The following is a 27,657-nucleotide window of genomic DNA, read 5'->3' on the forward strand; positions in this document are numbered from 1 at the left end:
CCGCTAAGATCCCAAACAGCATCAGACTTCACTTTCTGAACAGGTGCAGAAATGCTCTCCGCAGCACTCAGTGCACATTTAAAATTGCAGGAGGCAGGGATTCAACACTCTGAACAAAAAGCATTCCCTCCCCCTGCAAGACTCGTCCTCACAGCTGTACAGGTATTTCAGACCTGTCCTTTGATTGACACAGTGCATTGGCGTTAACAGTATTAACAAACTAAGCTTTTAGGTTAAAATAATAATAATAATGCTGTACTGTAACCAGAAGTTAGACAGACGTTAGTGGACGCAGCATGGTAAAACACAGCAGACAATCAATGCTCCTCCTTCACTGGAAATGTCTTCTCCAGACCAATGCAAAAGCAACAACATTAGTTTAGGGAGGATAATCCAAGGGACACCATTCCACGTTAGAGCAGAATAACTGCTTCCTGTCATTCAGCCGTTCCTGCTGATTGATTTGATACAAGGACAAGAAGGTCCATCGCTGCTTTGAACCTGAGAAACAGCTGCAGCCACCTGAGCACCAGCGCTCCCTCCCAGGATGGGATCCTTCACAGTGTGCTGTCTGAACCCAGCTGCCAGCACACAGGAATGGACCCCAGCAGCTAACAGCAGAGCTGCCGGCAGCACAGCAGCCATCTCAAAGCCCAGACTCACTCTCAGACATTTTATGCCAGGATCAAGAGAGCTTTTTATGACTCTATGCAGTATGAATTGATCTCTTTTTAAAATATAATCAATAAAACGTGTATCTTTATCCCACGTGATGGCAGGATAAGACAGGCTTATCTTTGGACAGTGAAGTGCCCCTGTCAGCAGAGAATGCAGCTCAGAATCCAGATGCCTACTGGAAACAGAGAAGCAGCATTCCTACATGTCTTTACAGGAAAGAACAAAATTCATCTCCATCTCTGACACATTGCACAAGAACCTAACAGGGAACGAATCCTTCTGTGAGAAGCAGATCCAGGTAAGTTACTGACAAATAGTTACTGAGTTCTCCCTTTGGGTTAAACTGAAGGTTAATGGGCAACTGCCTCACTCTGCAGAAGTTCCATTAACTAAAACTTCTCTTGAGTAAAATTCATGGTTTAGGTACTCCACGAGTTCACTGTCAATGGATGCTCCTCATCCCCAGAAGCATACAAGAAACAACAGGTTAATATTCAACAGAGCTTTGACCTATAACTCTCTAGGCTCTTCACTATCATTCCCATCGCACCAGCATCCATGCCATGGCTGGTGGAGCCCAGGGCTGCTGCTGCAGCCTGTAGTGAACCTAGGGGTGTGTTACTGAACACACAGAAGCCAAGGGAAGAAATCACTGCCAAGCTAAGGTAAGAATTGCCTTCAGGATGCTGGTGCTCTATGGCATACAGTACTCACAAAAAATCTCTTCATTCCTTCTACAGAGACCTAAATCGATGCAGACTATGGCATAAGCTGCTATTGTCATCTTCTTTGGAAGCTTTTGAGGCAAGAAAATAGTGACAGAGAATGAAGTAATTCAGTGAGTCATATAGACAGATATACAAAACCGGTGTCTGAGGATAATAAATACTTTGGAAATTATTAATGAGAGAAGTCTTAAAAAGTTTGATTCATACACGACAAATTGCCCACTTTCACATCATGCTTTTCTTCCACACATTAATAATTCAAGCCAACAGACACATCAGGTTTCTAGATTTTTGTTTTCTGGTGCTTTTAAGCTTTTGTGTTTCTTCTGTTAACTACCTCCCACTGTATGAGCTAAGTCCATCTGAAGCAACACTACAAAGAACACTAAAACTACTTAGGGATGACAGCTATTCTTGTGGGAGAAATGCCATCTTCTGGAGGCATCGGTGCACCAATACCAGCATGGAGCTTATCAAGGAGACAGAGCCACGTCTCCAATGTGCTGCATGGTCAGAAGACAAGAGGCAGCAGGTACAAAAGTGAAATAAGATAGGGCTCAGGACCAATAGAAATGGAAGCTATTGCTTTTTCTTACAGTACCAGCTTATGGGATGTAAGCTCAGCTTGCAGCCTCGCCCTGCCCTGTCCCAAGCTGTAGCAGCCCTACCCCCTGCTCCTGGCTGCCCTGGCCAGATCCTCCAGCTGATGTCCTTGCTCCCCAGGTGATCATCTCATCTGTATTACAGTCATCAGCTTTAAGCTAGATGTTCCCATTTAGGAGCCAGGCAGCTCCTCCCTCCTGGCTCCAGGCTTTCCAGCCACCTGCTAGCACTCTGCCTTCAGCTGCCTGGGAGCTCAGCTCCTCCTGGCAGCCATTCCAAAAGCGCATCTGAGAGGCGCATTTTCCTCACATCTCCTCCCCAAATGCCACCCTTCCCAGCAGACTGGAGCCCTGCAAGACATATCCCACATCTTTAAAGCCTGAAGAACACCAACCCCCTGCTCAGAAGGTGGAGCCGACAGGCGCAGGTGGAGCTGCACCCCAACCTCTGCAACAGCCAGGTGAGCTTGTCAAGTCCCCCAAATGCTTCTGGGTGTGATCTTTTAGGAACCAAGCTCCATCAAACAGCACAAGGCCTTCCTCCCAGCAATCAGCCCTCAGCGCACAGGCAATGTAACCACAAAGCAGCCCCTGTCTAACACAAGATGTGTGCCAAGAGATTGCATAGCAAGGACCCACACTTGCTCATTTTCCAGACAAACTAACGCGAGTTTATGCTGGTAAACATAAGGAAGACTTCAAAATGGAAAAAGCGAGCACAAAGAGCACAATATGTCCTTGACGTTCACGAGGCACGGTTCTTAGTTTATTCAAGACAGTAATCACCTCAATCAATGCACACAATGCAAGTTGGATAGAGCAGCACTGAAGTCTCAGGGTACATTGAGCTCTGACATAGGCCTGGCCGGCATTGGAGCAGTGGCTGCAGCAGCTCTGAGAGTGGGAAGAGGAGAGCAGAGCAGCACTGAGCGCAGCCAGCTTCTCGAGGGACTCTGCTGTGCAGCTCCATCAGGAGGGAGGAATACATTATAGTTCATAATATAGTCCTAATTTGTTTTACAGTTGGACAGCTCTAGCTGTGAAGCTTTCAGGGGAGGCAAAAGGGAAAGCCTACAGGAAATTCACTAGGTGGAAACTTTGGCCCTTTTGAGAGGAAAGGCTGCACGTGAGGTCCCAGGTAATTAGTGTTGTCACCATTAGCAAAGCCTGCTTCTTGAGTGAAGAAAACACACATGAAAACGCTCAGTGCATTCAGGGGGGAAAGCTGCAGACAAAAAAAGTTCAGCCAAGAAAGATGTCCTTTCAACCATCAGGCTCTGCGGTTTAACTTACATTCTTACAAGTTCTATGGGTTTGATATGTCAGTTTGCTGGGCTCTTAAATAAAAACACGAGTTACTATAGTAACATTTACATCACAGGTTGTACTTGTGCTGCCTCTGAGATACAGAAAACCAATCTGCTGTGTGAACCTTTGTACTTCACTTCTGCAATATGTTAAAGGACAAACCTGTTTTCTAATAAATTGGCTTCTTTTTCCTAACCATTTCACTTCTCAAATTATAAATTAAAATGCATTTGATCTAATTTTCTTTCAAATGACTAAGCCCTGCGTGTGGGAACATGAAACCTGGTTCCAGGGGGAGTAAGGAGAATGCGTGTAGAAAGGAAAGTGCAATAGGGGGAAATCAGACACATCTTGCTTTTCTAGTCCTTCTGCTATCTGCTTTCCTCTTACAGGAATAGATTGTTATTCTGGGGACTAAAAGCCTTCATCTCTGTAGCTTTTACTATAGCCTGTCAGAGAGCAAAGCAACACAGCCCGTTCTGAGCACTGCTGTCCTTTCCAATATTCTCCCAGCTTGATTTGTTAGCACTTCCAAGTGCTTCTGTTTCCCTGCTATATCTGCACCACCAGTTTGCTTCATTACGAGTTACAATAAGAAATCACAAGGCACAGAAGACGGATAACCCAGCTTTGTTTTGGAGGATCCCCTTCAATGCGGGAATGCTCCTAAGCTGGCACTGCCTTGATTTAGTGCTGGAAGAGCTATTATGCTCTCCAGGAGGCCTTATTGTGGCCAGACTAACCCCATTGCATGATTAAAATCCATTCTAACTCGAAAGGAGAAATTTCTGTAGTAAGAAAAGCATGGCCCTCCTTGGCAGATGAGGAGAAAATGAACCAAGGGCAATGCCAGGTGTCTGTAGCTGCTGCTCCATGGCTCATATCATACGGTCAGGGACAAAGGCAGAGTACAAAGCACTATCCAGTTACAGCCAAAGCCTCCTCTCACCTCTGCCTGTGGCAGTGAATATAGAAACAAGCCCTCCACACGTTCCTAGCTGTTCATGTCCCTGCTGAACTCTTGGCCTTCCAACAGTTACCTGGAGGTCAGTTTATGGACCAAGTGGGATTTAATGTATGTTTCCAAATTATAGCAGCAGAATGAGATCCTTTATTACCTCATTCCTTTGCAAAGATGTGTTTAAAACACTTACTAGGGAAATGTGTTCCCTACAAATGACTCTTTAAAGAAAGCTGCTGTGGAGAGAGAGAGGGAAAGCACATCAAAAAAAGAATAAAAATGCAGCATGACAGAGTGAAAGATCATTAGTCCATTGACTCCAGCACAAACATTCCCAGATCATGCGCCTACCTGATAGGAACGAGCAACTGGAAAACACAGCAAAGGATAACAGAGTGCAGGTAAGCAGTGATGGCAGCTGACAGAGCCAGCAGACCCCTCCAATGGGTCGCTTTGTTTTTCCCTTCCATTTTTCTCCCTGATGTGTGAACTCAGTTCTGACTGTAGTGAGCATGAGGACAAACAGAACTGCACCACAGCCACAACACTGCTTGTCACACAGCGTTAGTCTTCGCTGATGCTCTGGCTAGGCAAAATCAGAGTTTGCTATTGGTTCAGAAGAGGAGCGTTGTGTGGTCTACTATCACTGTAATCCTTGCCAGGATGAGAGCTGCTCAACTGCATTTCACTGACAAGAAGATAAACACCACTACATCTTCATGTGCAAAGGAGAAGAAATCTGTCTCCAGAAGAGCTTTGTAAAACCTGGCACCAATCTGAGTTTAATGTGTCATCCAGCACAGAGGCTTTGAATCCACAGAATGGAACTAGTGAGACAGATAAATGGTGAGGAAGAGAAAATAAGGAGATATTCTGCAAAATACCCCAGGGAAAGAAAGAAAAAACCATAGGCTTTTTAGCAACACAAACATCTCTAGCCCTGGTAAAAGGTTAGCACGTTGTTCACTGTAACATTTGTGCACTGAATGCAACTGTGGTCTAATACAAACTGAGGCTGCTTCTGTGTTTTTGGCAGCAGAAAAAGGATTGTACTTCAAATGTTTATGCATCGGCGATGGATTTCATGCCAGGAAAAACACAAACCCTATCTGCTTCATGCCCACAATACGTGAAAGTGCCACTTTCTCTGCTGAAAGCAGGTAAAGCTAGAGCATGGGTACAAGGATCCTCACCCACCTTATCCCATGTTTCCAAATGGGAAAAGTTGTCCTAAATAAGGGGGAAAATGTCGAATGTCACATATGCCACACAATTTTCCTTTTTCCAGACACATTATTCTTCTTGAAAAAAGGAAAGCACCATCCATCCATCCAGTGCAGCTTAAGAGGTCTTTTCACAGCAGTACAAAAATGGAGAGCAGCAAAACAACCGGCGTCCTTTGGCACATCTACCTGGCACAGAATTCAGGACATACCACTCAGAGTACTACCAGACCTTCAGACAGCGAAGATCACCTCCAGATCAAAGCATCTGAAGACTGAAAGAATCTGAGAATAATTTCATTTTTAAACTCTGTTTATGGTTAAAATTCCTTTTCCAATATTTCTTATAATTTAATAGCCGATGTTTCCATAAACCACTTACCATACTTTGCTCTAAAAAAAAGAAAAAAGCCATAAAACTGCACAGGTCATTCCTCATCAAACCAATTCCTAAGCCATCAAGACATATTTAATGAGCCTAACATCAGTCCATCCTGTCCTAACCACTACCTCTAACGTAACACAGGAAAAACACCTCAGCGTGAACTGATATTTAGGCAGAATTCATTTTAAAACAAAGAGGGAGGAAGAGATTAGCTAGAATGTTGAGTGCTCAGATGGACTGTCACACTGTGCAGTCCCTGAAACCATCCATTCCTCCAGGTGGAACCCATCTGCCTTATGCAGCTTGTACAATATTGAGTCGATGCCATGTAAACACAGTGATTAAACCACAAGCTCCCTGGGGGCTCTGTGAACACATTCTACATGACTAGAATACGCTATGCACAGAAGAGACTTAATTGCTGTGTGTTTGGAATGGCCTCTGAGTGTCGAGGCCAAGAGTAAATTGAGCAGATCGCAGCAGTACGTTCACTGCGAGCGTTCATGACTTATCAGTGACACCCACTGCTGCTCATGGTTAAATACAGATAAAATCCTGGCAATAGCTGCGGATCATTTTATGATGCCAAGATGAATATGCTCTTTTTTTCAGGGCAGGGAGAACTCTGCTTCAGCACAGCAGCCAGCCCAACACAGCGGAATGGCTGTCACATACTGCGTGGCTCATACCTGCAACCTGCACCTAGGTGAATTCCTGTACTTCAAAAGCACCATCTCACATTTGCTGCCCCAGCTCAGCACTAAGTTTTATTTCACGTGCTTTGTCAAGTGACTATTAAAGGATTTCATTGGGCTTTGTTGGCAGCTGCCCTTCACCAAGTTAACACAGCTTTAGAATCTTCTACAGGGTGTTCATGTTTGGATCCACTTCATAACTGAGTCTCTACAAATATAAGCTGCTTTTTCCTAGCGTGTAGAAAATTGTGCCATTTGTTCCAAAGTAGCTGCAACTAAGAAAACTCTGCAAGACAGATTTTATGTCAGTATTGAGCAGTCATTATACGCTATGTCCAGTTTTCAGCTACTGGCTTTCCAATACTGCTCTACACCACATCTTCAGCCACTAATTCTAGTGGGAACTTGGCATCTAACCTTTGGGACCTGTGCCTTGCTCTCCAACATCTGGCAGCATCTCATACACACTGAGATACACTGTGGACAAGACCTATTAGAGAGCACATCTCACACGCATCCCAAAACCAGATGCACTGGGTGGCGGAGCCATTTTGTTCAGCAGTGAAGGCATTTCTGTCTCAGTAACTTCTCAGAGCCAGATCTGACAATTTCAAAACATCAGGGACTATTCCAACATCAGCAGCCAATAGTTTTGGAAGGAAATCAGAAGCACAGAGTGGAAGAACAAAAATAAAAGAAAAAAGGGAATGGGTGGATCCCTTTCCATGCCGATATGTTGACATTCTGCATGAGTTGCTTTCTAGGCAAATAATAACAGATGAGAAGGAAGGAACAGCATGGGAAAAAACACAGGGGAAAAAAAAACCCAAAACAAAACAGTATCAAAACAGCGTGTGGTGGGAAGATAGGGAAAAGGAGGCTAGGAAGGGCCAGATACAGGAAGAAGGTAGAACAATAAGCAGATGGATCCCACCAGGGCAGAAATGTGTACAGATAATCCTGGCACAGAGGAGGTGCGAATGAAGACCATGGGATTCTGATAAGAGGGGAAGGGTAAAGAGGAAGGCAGAGCACAGCAAAAGCAGAGCACGATGTGCTCGTGAAGGGGCTCATGCTGCCAGCAGCAGCAGTGCTAAGCCCTCACACTTCAGGCTGGTGAGAGCTCTTCTGCCAGCGACAGAGGATTTTGTACATTTTGCCCTCCATAGCAAAAACTGGAGCACTAGGAGGCAGGCACCAAGCCAGCAGGCACTGAATCAGACAGCTGTTTCCTATTGTAACCCCAGGCTGCAGTGCAGACTAGGCTCAGAGTACACTGATACATGGAGGCCTTGGGGAGAGAGATGATCTGCGTGGCCCGTTTCATTCCCATAGGAAGCATTTCCTCAGCCAGCATTACCTCTCTTTGCCAGGTGCTCTTGCTTCTGCATGAGGAGGTATGGACTAAGTCTCTGCTGATGCTGCTGGAGAAGATGAGAGGAACAGGCAGCAGAGTCAGCCCTCTTATGCTGTTTTCCACTGGGAAGGGTCCACACAAATACTGATGAACCTAACAATCTGGATCACAAGGAATCAATGCGAGTCCTTCCACACAAACAGAAACGCTGCGCTAGGTACAGACAGACAGGGCTGTCCTTACAAAACTAGGTTAAAGCACAAGAGGAGATCCAGTGACAGAACACACTCTGATCTTTCTCTGTCTGAACACTCCCAGTCCTTTGTTTTGCACATTAAAGGTACTCTGTGTCTCCAAACATCAAGATTCTCCCTTACTGATTAGCTATTTTAACCAAAAGATCTCCACTTGAAGCGTGTTAAATGCAGGTCTGATTTGATTATTCACTTCAGACAGGTTTTCCCTTCAGAAAGGTCACATTTAATGCAGCACTGTTCCATCACCCATTTGACTGTAGGACATGCAAATGGCTGATGCTGCAGCACACTTGTCACCCCAGTTAGCACCAGTTGCCTTTTCCTCCCCTCTGCTCACCTTTCATTTCCACCATTCCAGTTTCTTTGTCTTTGGGTTAAAGAGAGAGAAAACAGGCTGCTGAGCACAATTACCAACTGCAAAAGGGTTGGTTTGGGGCAGGAACTTTTGATGTTTAGAAGTGAACATGACAGCCTAAATCTAGTTGGCACACTCCATCCCTGAGTGAAAACACAGCAATAACAAATGGCCCATTTCTGCAATTTAAAAGTTTTCTGAAAGCCAAGGAAATGCTATCAAGTTAATGTGATTATTGAAAGCGCTGCAGGAAAACACGCATTGACTGACCTCATAACGAGTTTACCTACAGACTTCCTCATTACCTGTGCATTACCAAAGAGATTTAGTGCCAAGAATACAATCAGCTTCACTGACTCCTAATTCCTTACACTGTAACACAGCAGAGATGCACACAATAAAGCAGCCACTTGAACGTCAGACAGGCAGATGGACGAATGAGTTTGCCCTCAGTGGATTTACACAAAGCCTTTTACAAAGTCAGAAAGTTCAGGATCTACTTGTAAGTGAGCCACACAAATCAGCTTTATGGTTATTTCTGTCTATTGGTGTAATTACTCTTTGCTTTCTCCAAAGCCACCTCGAAGCTTCTGCTCTACCAGTTGTACTGGGGTAGGACCAATGAAATGCATTGTGACTGAGTGATTATTGGCCTTGTTCAGCACTGCTGGATTTATCTTACATTTATATCTGCTCAAAAAAGTACATTTCTCCAGAGACTGCGCTAATTTCTCTGGCAACAAGAACTCAGTCTCAAGGCTACCCATGAATCTGTTCTGCTTCATCTTAGTGAATGGAAAATTGGCTCTGGATGTGCACTGCATCCCAAGGGACCTCCTGGGGAATTAACTTTGTCCTTCTAACCAAGCTCTCTGGTTCATTAACACATCTGAAACAGGACTGACTGAAACTGATAGCATTCTGTACCTCAACACAAACCATTATGTGCAACTCTCAGATACCACTCACACAAATTACCTCACCCAAACTATCTCTGTATTAAAGAAGCAGCCATCTCAGGCTGCTTGCCTCTCCATCTTATTAATACCACCCATACATCAGCATTTGTTAGTATTTTTGAATATGCAATCCACTCTTGGCACGGCTGTCTTGCGATTCCCGAAGTTGACAACAGCTCAGTCCCACCAGAGCAGGGAAGCAAGAACTGGCTGTAATTGCTGGCTGTGGGAGTACAGCATTCACTCCCATATTCCAGAGAAACTGGAAATGCCAGCAATCACAGGGAGGGTTGCTTTGGGTTGGTTTTATTTGTTAATGAACCCCATGTAGGTCAGGTTAAATGAGGGAACTGGGGGCTTCTGAGCAACTCCAAGGGACAGGATGAAGGCAGGAGCCAGGACAGGCTCCAGCTCAGCCCTTTTGGAGCTGGGACCTTCTGCCTTCCTTGTGGGGTTGGATCCCATGGGATAAGGGCCAAACAGACTAATAATTCTCTCCTAAACAGGGAGAGGAACAGACACCTGCGTTGCTTCTTTGGTATCTGAAGGAGTTTGAACCATCTGAATCCTAACGGAGGCTATTTGCTGAATCGTGATTAACTTCACGCGCTTAGGAGACTCTAGCAGAAAGACTGTATGTTTTGAAATGATTGTTTCTAATTAGCCTGTCTAGCTATTTTAAAAGCCTTGCAAACAAATGTGTTCTGCTATACATTTTGATTAAACAGCAAAATATTTGTTAAGAATGCAGTCTTCCTTGAAAAGATAGTATATCTTTGAATAGAAGAAATAGCATGCTCTGGACTGCCTCAGATATGTTATTTTGTACAATTTGATTCAAAAGTTAAAGTCACCTTCTGCATGCATGGTACATATTTTATATTTCCTAATATTTTAAAATTAAACTAGGAGCAAAGTTCCCCTTCAAAATTTATTACACGAGAAATCATTTTATTATCACGTCTTGTCTTTAAACATCCTAACCCCTCATTGCAAACTTCAGCACTTCCACTACTAGAAAAAGCAGAACATCAAAGGCAGACCAGTTGTGCCGAGCGACACAAGCTGTGTTACTGAAAACAAGGACAAGCTGTGAAATCCTCTCCTGGAATAAAGTGCCCTCTGTTGAAACACAGGCGTATGGATTTCTGTACCAACATTACCCTGTGTAGTGCAGCCAGAAGCAACAGGCACTCCAACAGGATGGACAGTCTGTTTCAGGGAAGTGACTCCCCCTCAGGTTGCCCTTCCACATTAAGGCTTCGGCATCTAACAGCATCAGCCCTCTTGGATCCTGGTTTCCCTGCCCCACTGACCCAAATAGCAAATTCCCACCAGCTTCAAAAAGGGAGGACTTGGTCAGTAGCCATAGGTTACAACTACTGTGGCTTTTGTTTTTATGTTGTGCAAAGGCTGTTTTTTGAGATGGAGAGCTGGTAACAAAGGCCCCTATTATATTGTGAAATACCAGTCTCAGGCAGGAATTAAATGAATAACAAAATCACAAGCCCAATTTAAATAGTCAAAACAAAGGGTAAGCAAAACATATAAATGTCATGATCAATCCTCTCATTTCAAGCATATGCTTTGTAGAGCATGATAAATACCATTTTAACTTCTCTCCAAATCCTCTAGCAAACAAACATCCAAGCACAGCGTCATTTCTTCATGTTGATTAGGAAAATCAAAGCAACTGTGCCAGCATGCTGCAAAAAGCAGCTCGAAGCAAGAGATAAACCCAAATGCACAGACACGGATAGCCTCAGCTAACCTCCTGTCCTGCTGTCACCAACATCCACGGTCACTTCCAGCTCTGCGTGAGCCTCAGCACTCACTAACAGACCCTTACTCTCCACCAGGAGGGCTGCTGTAACCACTTACTCAAAATTATTCATTATAATAACAGACAACAACACTATAAGCACGTTTTGTAGGAAGGCAACCTTCCTAAACGTGAAGACTCCAAAGTGAGATTATATCATGTTTGATTATGCACAATTATGTTAATTATACATAAAATACTGCAATCAGCAAAGCCATAGTTGTAGTCTCACTATGAAAATAACCCTCTGTTGCACCCAAGAGTTAGGGTGGAAGGAGAGCATGTCTCCATGTTCCCCCGAGAGGCCCTCTAGGCACTTGGACAGCAGCAAGAATGCTGTCTGCACATGCAGACCAGGACTGATCCCTTGGGAGAGGAAGCAGGGAGCAACAAACCAGAACATTCAAACTGAGCTAACAGAAAGGAGCAGCACCCACAGTACTGGTAAGTGTGTAGAACCCATCTAAGGAGAGCACTGATTTCAAGACAGCGGCAGCTGAGCTCTGAGCACTGGGACATACACAGCTGGAACCAATTTCTGCAAAGAACTCCTAAGAAGAGACACACAGCTAAAATAAACCTCACCATAAAGAGCAAAAGCAAAACAAAAAGCAAGGGATAAATACAGGATATTTATAAATACCAGGCCAATGGAGAAAATGTTTCTGTAGGAGTGTCCAGTTGATCTTTAACATGTAATCACAACTCAGCAGTTAATGCTTCCTTCCATGCTTCATCACGAGGCTCTCCCCTGTAGAGCTCTCAAGTACACACCAGTCACGTATTTGCAGGGAGCACTTAAACAAATCAATTAGTCGTTAGTACCTGGTGTGCATCCAGCCTAATGAAATAGGCTTCTCATCCATTAACATACAGCAGAAACAATCCCTGCAGAGCAAATGATGCAGTATCTTAACAGCGGCGTTAACAACTGAGATCAGAGTTAAAGAGATCTTTTCAGAGCTTTACATAATTTTACATATTAACAGTAACAGCCTGCATTAGCAAGACAAGTTTAGTTAACTCCTGGGTGCTGATGAGCTTAGATTTACTTCATGAAATTAAAGCCTGTTCAAGATTTTAGAAAGTTACTCAAAGACATAACTAGTTAGGAAGTTTACAAGCTTAAGGGACTGAACTAACTGTAAAATCAGTGCAAGATTCTTCTGCATCTCATTGCAATTTCCTATCTAAGTTGACCGGGAACAGCTGTCTGAGCAGCTACAAAAACAAGGGTGGGAGAGGTAGGAAGCTTTTAAGCTATATCCTCCTATATCATGGTACACAGCAAATCCAAAACTAGGTTAAATAAAGCTCTTCAGGAAGCAAGTCCCCTGGTTCAAAATCTAGAGCTGTAAGTAGTGAATGAGTTGGGTGATGCAGCACAGAATAGCAGTCCCAAGTATTTGTTCTGCAGAACAGCACAATGCCAGCAGCTAACTGATGCAAAGTACAAGTATGTTCACCTTCTCAAAAGCTTAGATGCCAGAATTACTGCAAACAAGAAACATCAGCTACTAGAATCCAGATGCTACAGCTTACCTCTCCTGATGGTGGGTGCTTTAACAAACTGGATTAAATTTACTGAGCAGGCTCATTTTCCCAAGCAGCGGTAGGATCAAGATCACACACTTAATACGGTCACCCACTGACCTAGGAAGAAAAGAGCTGATGCCCTCTGCATCCCTGCTTCCACCAGTGCTGATGGATGTGTCTAAATCTGGAGAGGAGGTTAAGTCTAAGCTCACAGAATCACCACGTACAAGACACAAATAACAGCTTTCAGGCTAAGTGATAACACACTGGCACGTTTGAACACGGCCTCTACAATACATTCTAATGGAGGCCATAAAACTAATTGGCCTGTTGCAATTAGATCACGGCTTCGGGGATTTATTCACAGAATAGCTGGGGGTGGAAGGGACTTCTGCAGGTCATCTGGCCCAACGCCCTGCTTGACCAAGGCTGTAAGAGCTGGTTGTAAGGAGCTGGTTGCCCAGGACCACGTCCTGTTTCTAAATACCTCCAAAACGCAGCACTCCACAGCCTCTCCTGGCAACCCATCCCACTGCGTTTTAATCTCACGGATGAGCCATTCTGATGACCCAGAAGCCAGGTACCAAAATCTCTGCAGAACCAATGGCCACAAGGCACTTCCTATGCATCTCCAGAAAAAACATGAAAAGGATCTGGGGGCAAGATAGACCCCAACACCACAGTGCCCCAGGATCTGCCTGAAAGCTCTATTTCACCAGTTAGGCAACACCAACACCAAGAGACATCTGAACAGCTCACGAGCAGCATCTGTGTCTGGCAGCCACAGTACAACTGTGAGGGCAGGAGATGCTGTGCCTGTGTCCTTCCTCTTCTTACAGGAGAGTTTTATTTTTTGTCAGCTCTTGAAATCTAAGAAAGACAAATACTCGAGCATCGGGTACGTTTACTCAGTTTTATTAGACAATTCCAGAAGAAAAGCAGGATATGTTTTAATACTTCATCTCAAGATCCTGGCAAACACAGAAAAGCAAGAATAGTGTTTACAAAAGTTACAAAAACCGCACTGCATAGTGACTTACAGAAAATGTGATTAATTGGCAGGACAGATTTATAAAAATGCAATAACAGCTTTTCAGTTGATTATGAAAATGGTATATCCATGTTACATGCATTCATAAAATCAGCATAGTGTTGAAATTAAGGCACTTTGGATATATGGTATTCCATAAAGGAAACAACTTCAGAGAAACCACAGTAAATCACTACAGAGAGTGACAGCACGCCCAATACTGGCCATCAGAGCACCAGGTTGGTGTGAACGTATGAAGCTCTTGGTAAAAACAAGCAAACAAAACCCCAAGTGCATTGAGGAGGTTTTTTGACCCTCTTAAACGCTGAACTCATTCAAGCAAATTTGCTTCTAAAGAGGTCAAAGAAGAATTTCGTTACTTAAACACCATTAAATATGATTTTAAATGTTAAACAATTTAAAACATCCATGGTGAAAACTGCACGAAGTTCACATTAAGTATTACTGCACACAGCTGCTTCTGAAGTCTTCACTTTCTTCCTTCAGCATCTCCCTGCCACAGCAACAGCCAAAGCAAAACAGTGCAATGGAATGATTTTCCAAGGAGCAACGTCTCTCAACACCACACCAAACTTTCCAGCTCTCCTTTTCACTTTAGATTGTCATTTGTTTACTGCCTGCATCCCAATAGGATCCCAATCCTTTTCTGTCACACGTGTGCTCTTCACTAATAGATGGAGAACAGATTCTACAGTGACTATCATTTATATTAAAGAAAAACTGATGTGAGCTTATTCTCTTTACTCCACCTGCCTCAAAAGCAAAACTTCAGTGGTAACTGGGTACCTTTACAGACTTCCATTGCAGCCTTCAGTACACAAATTCTGAGGAGTGAAAACGTTCAAGAACCTAATGCTGCAAGCACACAGTGCTTCAGCTGGAGTTAAATGGAATGTTCAGCAAAGACTTCAGATATGTGCAGGATCAGGCACTTCAGTTGTATATCACTGGTGTTTTACTTCATCAACTTAACTCAAAAATGTCATAGAAAAGGGGGAAAAAGTGAATTCTTCACCAAAAGAAAAAAAATCAAAGCAGGACCTCTGTAGAAACTATGTTTACTCTAAATAATTCAGCTACCAATTAGAACAACAGAACTTTACAAATCAGCCATATATGCAGATTTCCCTCGAAGTCAGACAACCTGCTCTCACCCAGCATCTTAACAAGCACATTCCTGCTGTGTCTGCAATGAAGCACCAGCATCCAGGAGAAAACCTGTGCTGTAACATTAACTCTTCTTTGGCAGGATTGACACTGCAGACACACCTCAGGATCAGCTGCAACCGTTCAGCATTCCTCAACACTGAAGTGTTCACCTTACACACATCTGAAGTTTAAGTTTAAAATATGTAATTAACAGTTTTCTACCTAATCAAAGACTAGAATTATTTGCCAAGATGGTCTACATTTGAATGATACTGCATTACTTGCACCACAGAATGACTTCTGTACCCTCTTAGCAGGGCCCTGAGCATGGAAAAAAGGCAGAGTATGAGTGCTCACATAGCATTTGTTTATTTCTTAACCTTTGCTCTGCACAGCAACCCATAGGACACCATTACACTGGTAATGAGAGTTTGGACAACAGTGCAAGTGCTCTCATACAACCTAGTGGGCAGAAGGTGTTGTCTCAGCCAGGCTGGGTCACAGCAGTCAGCCACGAACTAACACAGACTATAAAACACGTGTCTGCCCCCTGCTACTCGAAGGGTTCTCCATAATAAAACATATCCTTCACAGGAAATTGGTTTCTTCTCAGAACAGGAATCTCTATGTCAATTTCCCCAGGTAAGAATCAAACTAACACGTCTCCTCCTTTGCCCCTTGCAGATTACTGAAGTGTCCTCTAGAGTTAGGGTTGTGCCACAGTGCATTTGTATAAAATCACGTGCCTCCATAAATCAAAGGCTTCAGCAAGTCAAAACAGTAATAAAGTTAACTTTTACAAATGAGATTATGAGAATGTTTACTAGGATAATGCCAGCATAAAAATATAGTGTTTTAATGTAACAATCTTACAGCCAAGAAGTAGCAGTTTGAATAAGTAAGTTACCAAAGCAATGAGAACAGAGGAGATAAGTCCTGCCCAGCAGAACGCTCACTTCCTTGCAATTCAGGCACTTCACACACAGGAATACAAAGCTGTATTGCGACTGTAAGTGTCCTGAGAGTAGTTCCTTCCTCTGAGAGCCTTCATGAGAGAAGTAATGTCAACTCTGAGCATTAAAGCACAAGACTATTCCCAAAATACATCCACAGTCATTAAGTTGAAGAGTGACAAAACTGGCGTGTCTTAGGGAAAAGAAAGAATGTAGATTCTAAGTGAACACCATCAATTTTTAACCAGGGTTTTCTTTCTTTCATTAGGTGTAAGAGTTGGCATATGCTATGTTTGTTTTTGTTATCAAAGGAAACAATTACAATTACTCATGTGGAAAGCAAGTACCCATTCATCCTTAATCAGAGCAGAAAGACAACCAAGGTAAGCAACAGTAAGCAGGATAATCTTCATATTGATCTACTTTAATTTATGAGTTTTGGAAAAAAAAGTAGACATGCTGATTGATATCTCATGTATCAGCAAGTAGAGCAGAAGTTAATGCACATATATTGAAAAACAAGTAAAAACAGTTTATGTTTTTGCAAACTTCTTTGTGGACAGATTTGCAATGGAGATCCCAACCTGCACTGAATACATTAAGAGGGCTGTCACAAGGATCTTTCCCCTTTGGCTGACACATTGTAAAAAAGCACATTAGGATGTGATAATGCATATGCACACACATCTGCAATAATGAATTCACACAGACACACATACAGCACACATACGGTGACATAGGCTGAAAACATTACCAGCATCAGAGCGAGGTCCTACCACTGCTCCCAGCTAAAGTCATCTCCTCTACCAAACACAAGAAAAAAGCCTAAAATTGTAAGGAAAATGACTGCATTGCCAGCCAGCACCAGACCACAGGCTCCCCATTTGATCTGAAATGCAAGGAAACGAAACAAAGCAGTTCTTAAACATTCATCCAGGCCAGTTATTTATATGCATTAGATAAACTAAATGAAATACTACAGAAAGCAATTAGAAAAAGGACAAACAATAAATACTGCAACTTACAGTACTAATCACTCAATTAGCAACTACTCATATAATGCAAGACTTCAACAGACGGGCTAATAATTCTATATTTTAGAGCAAAATGATTGCCTTGCCATACAGGTCACTACAACGGATCTAAATCACAAAAGCCCACTGAGATTAGTGCTTTATTTTAAATACTGTGTATAAGAATAAAAGATTGTTTTCAAATAAATGCCAGTAATAAGCACAGAACACAGTACCTGGCCTTAAAGGTAAACAGCTTTCTGCAGCTATCTACCTGCACACCTAAGTCTACCCTAAAAAACATTTAAGACACAGCCATGAATTCGAGTTCCCTCTTGTGGTCACTTCTGGTTCTGCCTATTATCAGGTCCACAATAGGCTCGATGTTGGGTTAATTGTGCATCACAAATTAAATTAAAACTAAGCAGATGAAGCTTAAAGCAAAACAGTAAGGCCAAAGGGGGAAAAACAAACTAGAATAACAACTAAAAGAAATAACATCTCGTTGGGAAGTTTGGGAAACAGGACAAAGGAGTTCTTTGCCTTGGAAATGAACGTGACACAAATCTCACCACTGAAGAGCAGTTCAGAAAGCAAAGAGCAAAGAAGCTAGTAGAAATTTCCTCAGATTTGAGGGGACAAAGCATGAGCTTGGGAAATGCTTTGAAAACCAGGAGGACAGTTCTGGAAGTTTGGCCTTTTGCTGTTAACTGATAATACACTCCAGTCACCAAGTTTCCAGCATCCTAAATGGAGAAAGCAGACATTCTAAGATAAAAATAAAGATGGTGCAAGAAGCACTGCACGAGCTGATGACAGAGAAGGGTGTGAGATGGAGGAGGAGAGAACATATCTTGCACTGGACCACAGCAAAACTAGAAGCAAACTTTTTAAGTCACGCAAGTCATTTGTTTAGATCAAAAAGCAGCATAAGCAAGCTTCCAGAATCAGAATCCACGACCATCACAAGGAAAGCAAAGGGAGGATTTACAAACAAAAGCAGCTCACCTGGCTCAGAAAGAAACACCAACACACTTAAAGCCTACACTCAGTAAGTGCCTCCTTGCGAGAACTCACCGCTTCGACCCGCGCCAGGATGATGGGGAAGCCAAAAGCAGAAACAACAATTCCAGTTGTGAAGAAGTACGCCAGCTCCCTGCAGGCACTGCTGGCTGCATCGCTGTCGTCACTTACTCTTCTGGCAATGAAGTGGGGAATGGGGCAGATGAAGTAAAATATTAAGACAAACATAGGCCAGTAAACACTGATGAGGAAAAAAAAAAAAGAAATATATCAGTTTAGATGAATTTCCTCGTTAGGAAAAGTAACGACAGTAGTCCTACTCTGTGGTTTGAGAAGCAGACGAAGTGATTTAAGCCCAAGCTTTCAACAGAAGGGTGCTCCCATGGCCTCACAGAGCAGGGTCTGCTCTCCCCCACAACCAGATTACATATTTCACATTTAGCATCACCTCCCTGACTCAGCTCACACCATCACCTCACAAAACCTACAATCATCAGGAAGAGGAGACATAAAGGGCAGGATTGGAACCAAAAGTTTTTTCCAAACGAGAGGAAACCCAGTCTGGAAACAAGGCAGCTCTGAAGGCACACCCTGACACACGCATCTGTGCCAGCACTCCGTGCAGCTTCACCTGCACTGAACTGCAGAATCGTTTGAACTGGAAGGGACCTCAAAAGGCCACCTGATCCAACCCTCTCAGGGAACAGGGTCACCTACAGCTCGAGCTGGCTGCTTTGAGTTTTGAGAAGCAACATCGCAGTGCTGTAGCAGGTACAAAGCAAAAAGAATCGCACAAGATTAAGAATGACTGCTCAGCAAGCAGGCGTGTGTCACCTCGAGGAAGCACAGCACTGATTTCAGCCATTTTTACGGAACACGGGTGCAAGGTGAAAAGGGGCCATTTAACCACAATAAAGCGTCGGGACAACGGCTGGAAGGCAGGCACCGAGCGGAGCCCGGTGCCCGGCTGACGAGAGCGGCAGCTCGCTGAGCAGGCAGGAGGGAGGCCCGGCACTCGCAGTCCGCTCACCCGTAGTACTCCAGGGCGCAGCCCAGCATGAGGAAAGTCAGGCCGATGGCTCCGCTGAAGGACAGCCCTACGAGAGCTGCAAACACAAGGCAGGCGGTGAGGCGCTTACCGGCCCCGCTGAGGGAAAGGGAAACGCGACCAGGCCGCCGTGCCCGCCGACAGGCAGGGAACGGCTCAGAGCTGCCGGCAGCAGCCCGGTGGGACCCTCGGCAGCCCGGAGCCGCCGGGCAGAGCTCGGCGGAGCTCGGCAGCGCTCGGTACCTTTGATACCCGCCATGTTTCCGGCGGGCCGGGTGGCAGCGGCTCCGTTTCTCGGCGCCCCGAACGATGGCTGAGTTAGCGGCGCGAGACTTCCGGCCCTTAGCCCCACCCGCTGCCGGAGCACGTGATCGGGTGCCTTAAAGGGACCGCACCGCGACGGGGGCGACTCCCTCACCCTCACTCCGGGGAGGGGCCGGTGCGCCCTTTAAGGCGGAGGCGGGAAACAGCTGAGCCGCGAGCTCCCGTCGCTGTGGTGACGGGGTGGTGCGAGCTGCTCCCGCTGGGCGGCTCCGTAAAGCCGGTGTACGAGCGCTGTGTGTGCGTCTAAGACGTAAGGATCGATGCAGCTCCAATCAGTCGCCACCACTTTGGAGGCTGCTCCTGAAAAGCCGTTTTTAACCCCCCAAAACAGGCCCGGCCTGCTCATCTCTCCCTCGTTTCTGCTGGGCCGCGACACGGTGCACACACCTTCAGGGTTTTGGGGCTCCGCCACACGAAGGCAAAGCTTTGGCCCAAGAGCCACAGCCTTGCAAAGCCTTTGGGACCCACATCCCCGCAGGGTTTTCCTCCGTGCAGCTCCTGCCTCAGCTACGGCCCCTTTCACTGCACGGAAAAAACGCCTACAAAACGTGAGCACCAACTTAATCTACTGCCAACAAATGCCGCGTTTGGGCCTACAATAAATAGCTTCATTTAAAAAACAAAAACAAAAACAACCCAAAATGCAGAAAGAGAAGAGTAACTTTACGTGCTTCACTAGGGGTATTTTTCTTAAGCCATAAGGACTGCAGCTTTTCCCATTGGAGCTTCTCTCGGAGTCAAACCCCAAGCTGTTCTTCCCACCTCCTGCAGGAAGAGGAGTTGGGTTCTCCATTGAGCTTGTTTGCTGCTGAGGAAAATCAAGGCCTTAGAAACAAGGACATTTGTCTTAAGCAAGCGGTTCCTGGTCACCTGCATGGCTGCACCCGCTCCCAGCCAGCCCCGAGCCACAGGAACAGAGGTGTGGGTCACATAAGCAGGCAGTGCAGAAGAAAGGAATCTCCACCCAGTGCTAAGGGAAGCGTTGTTGTTTATGGAGAAACCACCCTGACCTGTGCTGAAAGCAAGAAGGCAGAGTTCCCCCACCCCTCACAAGCACAAAACGCACGTGAGTGTTCATTTCAGCTTTTTAATGTATATACAAATGTTTTAGACCAGTCACAATTTCATTGAGTATATACCGTATTTACAAAAATTACAATAATTTAGTCAAACAGTAAACCTGAACATTGATAACCTCTGTCACTACCAGATATGACAAGAATTTTTTCTTTTTTTTAGTTAACTATTTTGATATACATACGTCCTAATACTTTCATGCACCCATAAAAACATTAGGGATGGAGTAATCAAAGTTTAAGTGGGATAGGGTTTCTTTGGGTAGATAAAGTTTAATGATGGATTTGCATTTTGTGAACGTATGAGTATCCAGAGTTGTTTGCCGTGACAAACCTGATACAAAGCTAACATAGTTTTCATTATTAAAAAAAAAAAAAGTACATTATAGTAATGAGATCCTTTTCATTATATAGGCATAGGTCACAATATCTACAAATGTGAATGAGAAACAATAAACCAACAAATCACAGGAACATGATTCACATTCCAGTTATCTCTTTAAATAAGACAAGCACATACTGGATCAAAACATTAATAAATAACATCCAGTTTGTTACTATTATCTTAAGGTCTTTTATATAAAAGGAGACCTATGTGTTGGTTTCACATTTTCAAGTAATGGTAGTAAATAATGGACCAATACAACAAAAGGATGACTTTTATACAGAAAGCAATGTACTTTGACACTCTGTCTTTGCAGTAAAAGTTTTGCCACTTGAAAATTTAAGTGCAACAACAAGTGGATTGTCTTTAAAAACCACCAGCTTTAATGACTCGCATCAGATGGCAACCTGTTCCTCAAGCAGCAAATACAAATGATTTGCTGCTTATCCTCTCAATACATCTGCCTTCCAAAGCTCAAATACAATTGTTGGTAAACAAACTGCTAGCTTCAGTGATTCTACAAAAGGAGAAAGTCAGGTTTGGGGTGAAGAGCATAACTTGTTTTAAACTAGGACAGATGCTTCAGCATCAAAGATATTTCATTACGATATTATTGCTTTGGTCCATAATAAACTTCTATGATAATTAATCTGCACAATTTACCTCAAAAATCAGACCTGGCCCACAGATGTCTGCATGACAGCTTGTACTCCGTGGTCTGAAAAGTGAAGTTGCAATGGGTTTTGCCAGGAGCCTTTGCCAAGTGCTCTGGAGCTGATAAAGGCATAGAGGTGATGCAGGTGGGCTGGAAAAAGTCTTCTGAGTCCTCAGGAGGAGAGCTGTTACCTATAGGCTAGGAAGTTTCTAACAATTTGCAGTAGAGTTTTAGCTTACTGGTATTGTCTGCTGCTTGATGGATTCAAACTACTGATGAGAACTTCATGGGAAATGCAGCACATGCTCATTCTTCCCTTGTACTAAGGTAGAACCACTCTTCCCCCCCAGCTCGCTATTCCCCCAGAACTGCTGTTTAACAAGCCATCAAGGTGCTGTTTAACATCCCTTACTTGCTGTTTGCTTTAAAGACACTTACTCCATGATGCTGAGGAACTTTTTCCACACGATTCACTGCTGGACTGTGAGGTGAAGTACAGTATTAATGCATAAAGCAGCAGTAAGCTGCCACACGGATCCACCCAGGCTTCAGCTTTATCTCTACTCAGGCATACTATGCTTTATGAGCAACGAAGCAGCAAATGGTGACTGTTAGAAGTGTGCCTAAACCACATCTGAGCACTTAAATTTGATGAAGTTTGATCCAAACCTAGGAAGAAAATACATCAAAGTCTGGGCTTCACCACCAGTTACAGAACTCAAGTGAAGTGTTGCCATGTCACATTTCACACACACACACAAAGTAGGAAATTCACCAGCTATGCTGTGTCAGAGACAGAACAATCCCACCTTTTCCCAGAATGTCTTCGCTCTCACCCTACTGGAATCCAAAGGGGAAAAAAAAAGGTACAAGGAACTGTAGCCCTGTGGCTCTCAGATGACAAGCCAGATGGCTAGAGTTCCTTTTGAGCTCAGGATTCTTGAAACAAGCATAAGGAAACCTTTCTCTTGCTCTTCATGATAAGTATTAGGCTCTTTGTTTTCTGAAACTTCTGAATTTCCAGCCAGAGTTTGGTTGATCTGTGACATTTGTGACAAGAGACTATACAAGCACTAGCACAGGTCTGTAGTGGAGACTGAGAAAGTACCTAATACAAGGGTTTCTGTCCTTGGCTTTCAAATTCTGACCAGGCATCATTTAGCTCCATAAATATCATCTTTGCATATTGTTCGTATGGCTGCCCAGTAGCCTGGAACAAAAACAGAAACAGGGGTATCACATCTGTCAAGGAGACTGCCAGCAGAAGACCTCTGTGCAGCCAGATTCTCAAACACGTATCGTTCACTTTCCACAAATGGTTTTCACTTATTCTTTGATGAGAAAAAAAACACTGTTGAGGGTTGCTGACCTTGTAAACAGCTTAACAGTTTTCTGGCTCTTCAGCCTTTTGCTCCCTAGAGCTGACAGAGTGACGGAGCAAAGAGATGCAGACCCAAGAGGGCTAAAAGCTTTAACCAAGGCTGGGATGCTTCTACACATTTGTTTGTACCAATACATTGAGCAATCACATTTAACACTTCATAATTAACCTTATTTTTGAGAACAGTGTCAGTTTCTGATCTAGGAAGCCCTTACCTTGTCAGGGTGAACGACAAGCACTGCCCGTCGGTAGACCTTCTTCACTTGCTCTGGAGTTACAAGATCTGCCATGCTTACAGGTTTCCACTTGGTCTCCCCTGCCCATAGGACGGTATGCATTGTGGACAGCAGGGCTCTTATATTTCTCTCCTTTCCTTCAATCCACTCCAGGATCTGAGGAGAAAAACGTGAACCTCCATTTATGCCTTACATTAGATATTCCAGGAGGAAAAGGTTTCTGTATTTGAATAGCAGTGACTCCAAGGAACATCTCATATTTCTTTCCAAGCTTCAGAAAGCCCTTGGGAGATATTCGTGAAAGATATTTGTCAGTCTGTACTTTGTCTTTAATTTCTATATCACCACTTGAAAGCCAAGATAGCCAGAGCCAAAAATACTGCCAAAAATACTGAGTTGGGCCACTCCTAAGAACACTTTGAACAACCATTACATGGAACAGTCAAAGATAAATGAAATGATTAACTGTGGGCTCTTCAGCAGGCTTAATTGCATACCTAAAAATAATCCTGACTGAAACTCTGCTGCGGAGGCATATCTTTAGAAGCCTTAGCTCTAGACATGCACTAAAGACTCATACAGAAGCTTAGCTTCAATATAAATCCTTTTAACCTTTAAATCAGAAGCCTCAATTCTCTCCATGAGCCTTTTTTCCTATTTGTGATTTAGCAGCCAAGCAAAGCAGAAGGTAACCCTACTTCCCTAGATGATGTCCCCCTTAGTGGTGGCCATCTGAGCCCACAGCTGCAGTTTTAATTTGTGGCTTAATATTCCTCACGTAGAGTGGGACAGAACGCACTTCCTTCCCTTCGAGACATATCTGTAGTTCAGCAATTTATTCAGGAGAGATGTGAGAATTCCAAAGTAGGTAAGATTAATGAGACAGAGGTTTTGTTCAATTAGCTGTGCCTGCTCACCAGAGCTGGAGTGACATGGTGCCCCAGCAGCCACGACAGTAACACTGAGCAAGCCACTGCTGTTTTCTAGTTTAGGACAGAAATGCATCCTTGGAGTTTTAATTGCATTCCAAAGGACGTTCACATCTTCAGGAAACATGTGGAAATGCATGATGTGAACAAACAGCAGGAAGCTCTCACTTTCTGCCCCAAGACAATCTCATTTTGGGGGCTAAGTCCCTCATTTGGTCAAAGCCTCGGTTAGCCTGAAGGACAGGAAGAGATGTTTGCTGCTCTTATCTGGCTTCTTTGTATGAAGCTACTTTGGAACACAGGGTGTTCTGTTGTTGTTTTCTGATATATTTTCAGGAAACAAACTGCTCTTTTCACAAGTGGTATCTCTCATTTTGATGACCTAGTGGAATTTTTTCCAGGTGTTCTCCAACACCTGCAGTCTCTGACTTTGTTTTTCAGGTCACACTAACTCATTCCTAACTGGGATGCAAATGGGGAGCACAGCAGTGCATGATGCCATCAAGTTTAGACACCTAGTCTATGGAAAACAAGCATGAGAGATACCATGTGGTGCTGGGGATCCAGCAGTGCTGTGGAGGATGTGTACTAGAAGAGGAGCACAGCTTTCTGGCACTAGATGTCCTTTCCATTTGCTCAGATGCCTCTCACAGGCAGGAAGGCCAGTGACTTACTGCCCACCTCCGCCTTTCAGGGAGTGTTCAAGAGCATCCAGCATGATGAGAACGAAAGACACACTGAATGACAGTAAAGCATAAACAAGAGCGTTGCTTACTTTCAGTTTTTCAGGGTCCATCTCCTTAGCCATTTCTTCTTTTCTCATCTCAGCTATTGTTTTGGGTCCCTTCTTGTCCTTATGAGCATTAAAACCTTGGCCAGATAACAGATCTTCAAAATCTGCAGACACTTTAGGTTTTGAATCTTAAAAAAAACAAGAATAAGTTGTTTTCACAATACAAACTTATTTAACACTGCTTTCCTACCCAAGCAACTCCCCACATCACTTATAACAATCTCCCACTGATTATGAGTGTGCAGGCTCTCTCAGAAGAGGTATAAGTTAATGCTACATTTGAATTATGATCAAATCCCATTTGTAATCCAGGATTTCCTAGATACCAGCATGCTTCAGAGTCTAGAACAGGGAACCAGTGTTGAACTTTGAACACCACCAGCACGACTTGCTCACCAGACTCCAACCTGCTTTGGTGCATTAAAGCAGCATCACGAAGAGCCAACCTTTTAGACGCTGAATTCTGAAATGCTTACCAGCATTAGCTGGTCCTTTTCCACGTTCATTCTGCGCTCCTGGCATTGCTGAGAAACTCACGTTGTAGTTGGGCTTGTTCTGGGGTGAGGCATGGGGCATGGCTGGCTGGGCCTTGGGCTGTGCCTGCTGCCAGCCATAGCCAGCTCCCTGCTGCCAGCTGCTGCCCATGGGCTGCGGAGAGGGCTTCTGTGGTGAGGGGGGGAATCCTCCGCCCATTCCCGTCGGCGTGGTTGGCTTACTGGCAAACGAAGGGCCACCTGCACAGCGAGGGGAAAGGAGTGATGGTGTGCGTTAGCAAACAGAGCAACGACTCACCTTCTGGCCAGGGAATCTCAACAAAAACTTCCAAGGAGCTGGCTTCTACTTTCAGCTTTGCCACAAACTTACTTTTGCAACATCAAGCAAAGCCCCTCAACTTTCCTGTCTCTGCTCTGCAAGCTGCATAAAAGCAAGCACGTGCCTCTGGAGCACCAGTTTGGTGGGATGAAGCGGGAAAATCAAAGTGCAGCTAGCTGGGAACCACAGCTGTGTGCCATAACCTGCTTTAGGTGGGGTTGGATTGGGAAATATCTAGAGGACACTTCCAACTTCTGCCACTCTGTTAATCAGAGCTTCTGCATTAGAGTGGCACTATCAAGCCGGCACATGTTGAAATGGTTCCTCGTTATGCTGTGCTGAGGTGGTATTATCCCACAGAGTCACGTGTTTCAGCACCTTCTTACTGCAGAGGATGGTCCTCAGACACAGTTTGTGCTGGGTGGTATTCAGCATTAATGTTTTATTACTTGAGATTAATCCCCACTCTCAACTTCGAGCTCTGAAACATATCACGGAAAGTGGGTCAAGTGCTATTGATTTAGTGAAGAACAACAGCAATGTGGTTAAATATCCTGTGGATGCCAAATCGTTTGTTTTTGAACTCCGTAGCTGTGCTGCAGAATCCACGCTTTAAAAGCACATCGATGGCTCTGACATGAGCCTTGGCATTCCTTTTATTTTGCTCCTGCAGAGCAGCCAGTGATCCAGCAGAGGGAACTGGGAAACCTAACTCCAGAACCATGCTGGTACTGACGCAAAGGAGAAAACAAACATCAGATAAAACCACAACGGCTCGCAAAGAGCTGAGGGCAGTGACAAAGGGAAGAAAAATCTATTTACCAGTCAGAGGAACTGACATGCTGGCTTTTAAGGAAAACTTAAGCCATTTGTCAGGACTGCTGTGGGACTGAGGGTTTGCTGACAGTTCTGAGATAGGACAAGGAGAAAACATGTCTGAGAGCCAAGCAAACAGTCCTTCATAGCCAGGTGCAAATGAAAATGGGTTCAGATCCCACCTTCCAACAGTACAGCAAATTGGAGGCAGTTCAGTGAGGAACCACAGGTTTCCTCACAAAGGAGGAAAGTGGGCCAAATCTAGAAGGATGAAACAATTCCTTAGGGACCCCCACAGCTGTCAAGAGCCAGAGCCTGTTCCCAGGCACAGCTCCAAGGTCTGCAGCAACCGTTCTGCAGTTGGACTTCAACACAGCAGCCAGAAACAGTTGATGCAGATGAGACGGAGGTTTCACTTTGCTATCCACACAGCCTACAAGGTCCAAATTGTTGCTGGCATGCACAGTTGTTGTTTTTTTTTAATGGAAGATCAGTAAAAGCACAGGTCTGTGAAAATTTACAGAGAATCAAGCAGGAGGGAATGCTTGAAAGTGGCATGCAGCTAGGCTGAGAGAGCCCATAGCGCTCTGTCACATATCAGGTTGTTCATCCTATCTCTCTAAACCAGGGGTAGCTGGTTACTTCTTTATTTTGTAGGGGATGCAAACCTGCTAAACTTGCTCCAAGAGTCCCCAGGTCAGCAAATGGATCCAGTGTTTGGGGTTTAGGCTGGTGAGTGGGAGTGCTGTGGAGGGATCCTGTAGGACTGGTGGCAGCCGACTTACTTCCCATACCTAAGCCACCTTAAAGATAAGAAGGGGGGAAAAAAAGAAAAAATAGCTACATTTTTATGCTCATTTTAGTTGAGCAGCTCTTACCCAAGGTTTGGTTACATAATGTTACAACTGATGTTAAAATTAAGTGTATTATTGTCAGGCTCCTAAGCAGTCTGAATTCAGCGTTGGCCCAGACTACTTGCACTCCCACTCACAATTAGGCTCAGCAACAAGAACATTCCCCAGACTGTCTGCAGCGACAGAGTAATTATGATAAATGGATATATTTTAAGAACTGGAAGCCTTCGGGAAGCAAATTTTGGTAGGACACACATACCCTCCCAAGAGTAGAAGGAATCATACTGTAATT

The 27,657-nt window shown here is 44.2% G+C and overlaps 2 protein-coding genes across 4 annotated transcripts in view; both read right to left on the bottom strand.

The window, feature by feature from the left end:
* Positions 1-15,842: 15,842 nt before the first annotated feature.
* Positions 15,843-19,474, bottom strand: LEPROT (leptin receptor overlapping transcript). Of its 2 annotated transcripts, XM_052666928.1 has the most exons (5): positions 19,347-19,474; positions 19,086-19,161; positions 18,110-18,296; positions 16,774-16,908; positions 15,843-16,111 (listed from the first exon to the last, which is right to left on the bottom strand). In XM_052666928.1, exons 1-4 carry the CDS (start codon positions 19,360-19,362, stop codon positions 16,792-16,794), a joined length of 396 nt encoding a protein of 131 aa, XP_052522888.1. In that variant the 5' UTR covers positions 19,363-19,474; the 3' UTR covers positions 15,843-16,111; positions 16,774-16,791. The 2 variants fall into 2 exon arrangements, with proteins under 2 accessions (XP_052522888.1, XP_052522887.1); XM_052666927.1 differs by having other exon boundaries at positions 15,843-16,908.
* A 1,026-nt stretch (positions 19,475-20,500) lies between these two features.
* DNAJC6 (DnaJ heat shock protein family (Hsp40) member C6) overlaps positions 20,501-27,657 on the bottom strand; it is a 39,270-nt gene continuing 32,113 nt past the window's right edge. For both annotated transcript variants that reach the window (XM_052666848.1, XM_052666847.1), the window contains exons 15-19: positions 27,180-27,314; positions 25,359-25,616; positions 24,865-25,010; positions 23,140-23,316; positions 20,501-22,753 (exon numbers count right to left, since the gene is read on the bottom strand). In XM_052666848.1, the coding sequence (XP_052522808.1) occupies positions 22,652-22,753; positions 23,140-23,316; positions 24,865-25,010; positions 25,359-25,616; positions 27,180-27,314 (818 nt within the window). In that variant the 3' untranslated portion in view covers positions 20,501-22,651. The remainder of the gene's footprint in view (positions 22,754-23,139; positions 23,317-24,864; positions 25,011-25,358; positions 25,617-27,179; positions 27,315-27,657) is intronic.

This window comes from Tympanuchus pallidicinctus, unplaced genomic scaffold (assembly GCF_026119805.1).
Source record: "Tympanuchus pallidicinctus isolate F22 unplaced genomic scaffold, pur_lepc_1.0 scaffold7, whole genome shotgun sequence".
Taxonomy (NCBI): Eukaryota; Metazoa; Chordata; class Aves; order Galliformes; family Phasianidae; genus Tympanuchus; species Tympanuchus pallidicinctus.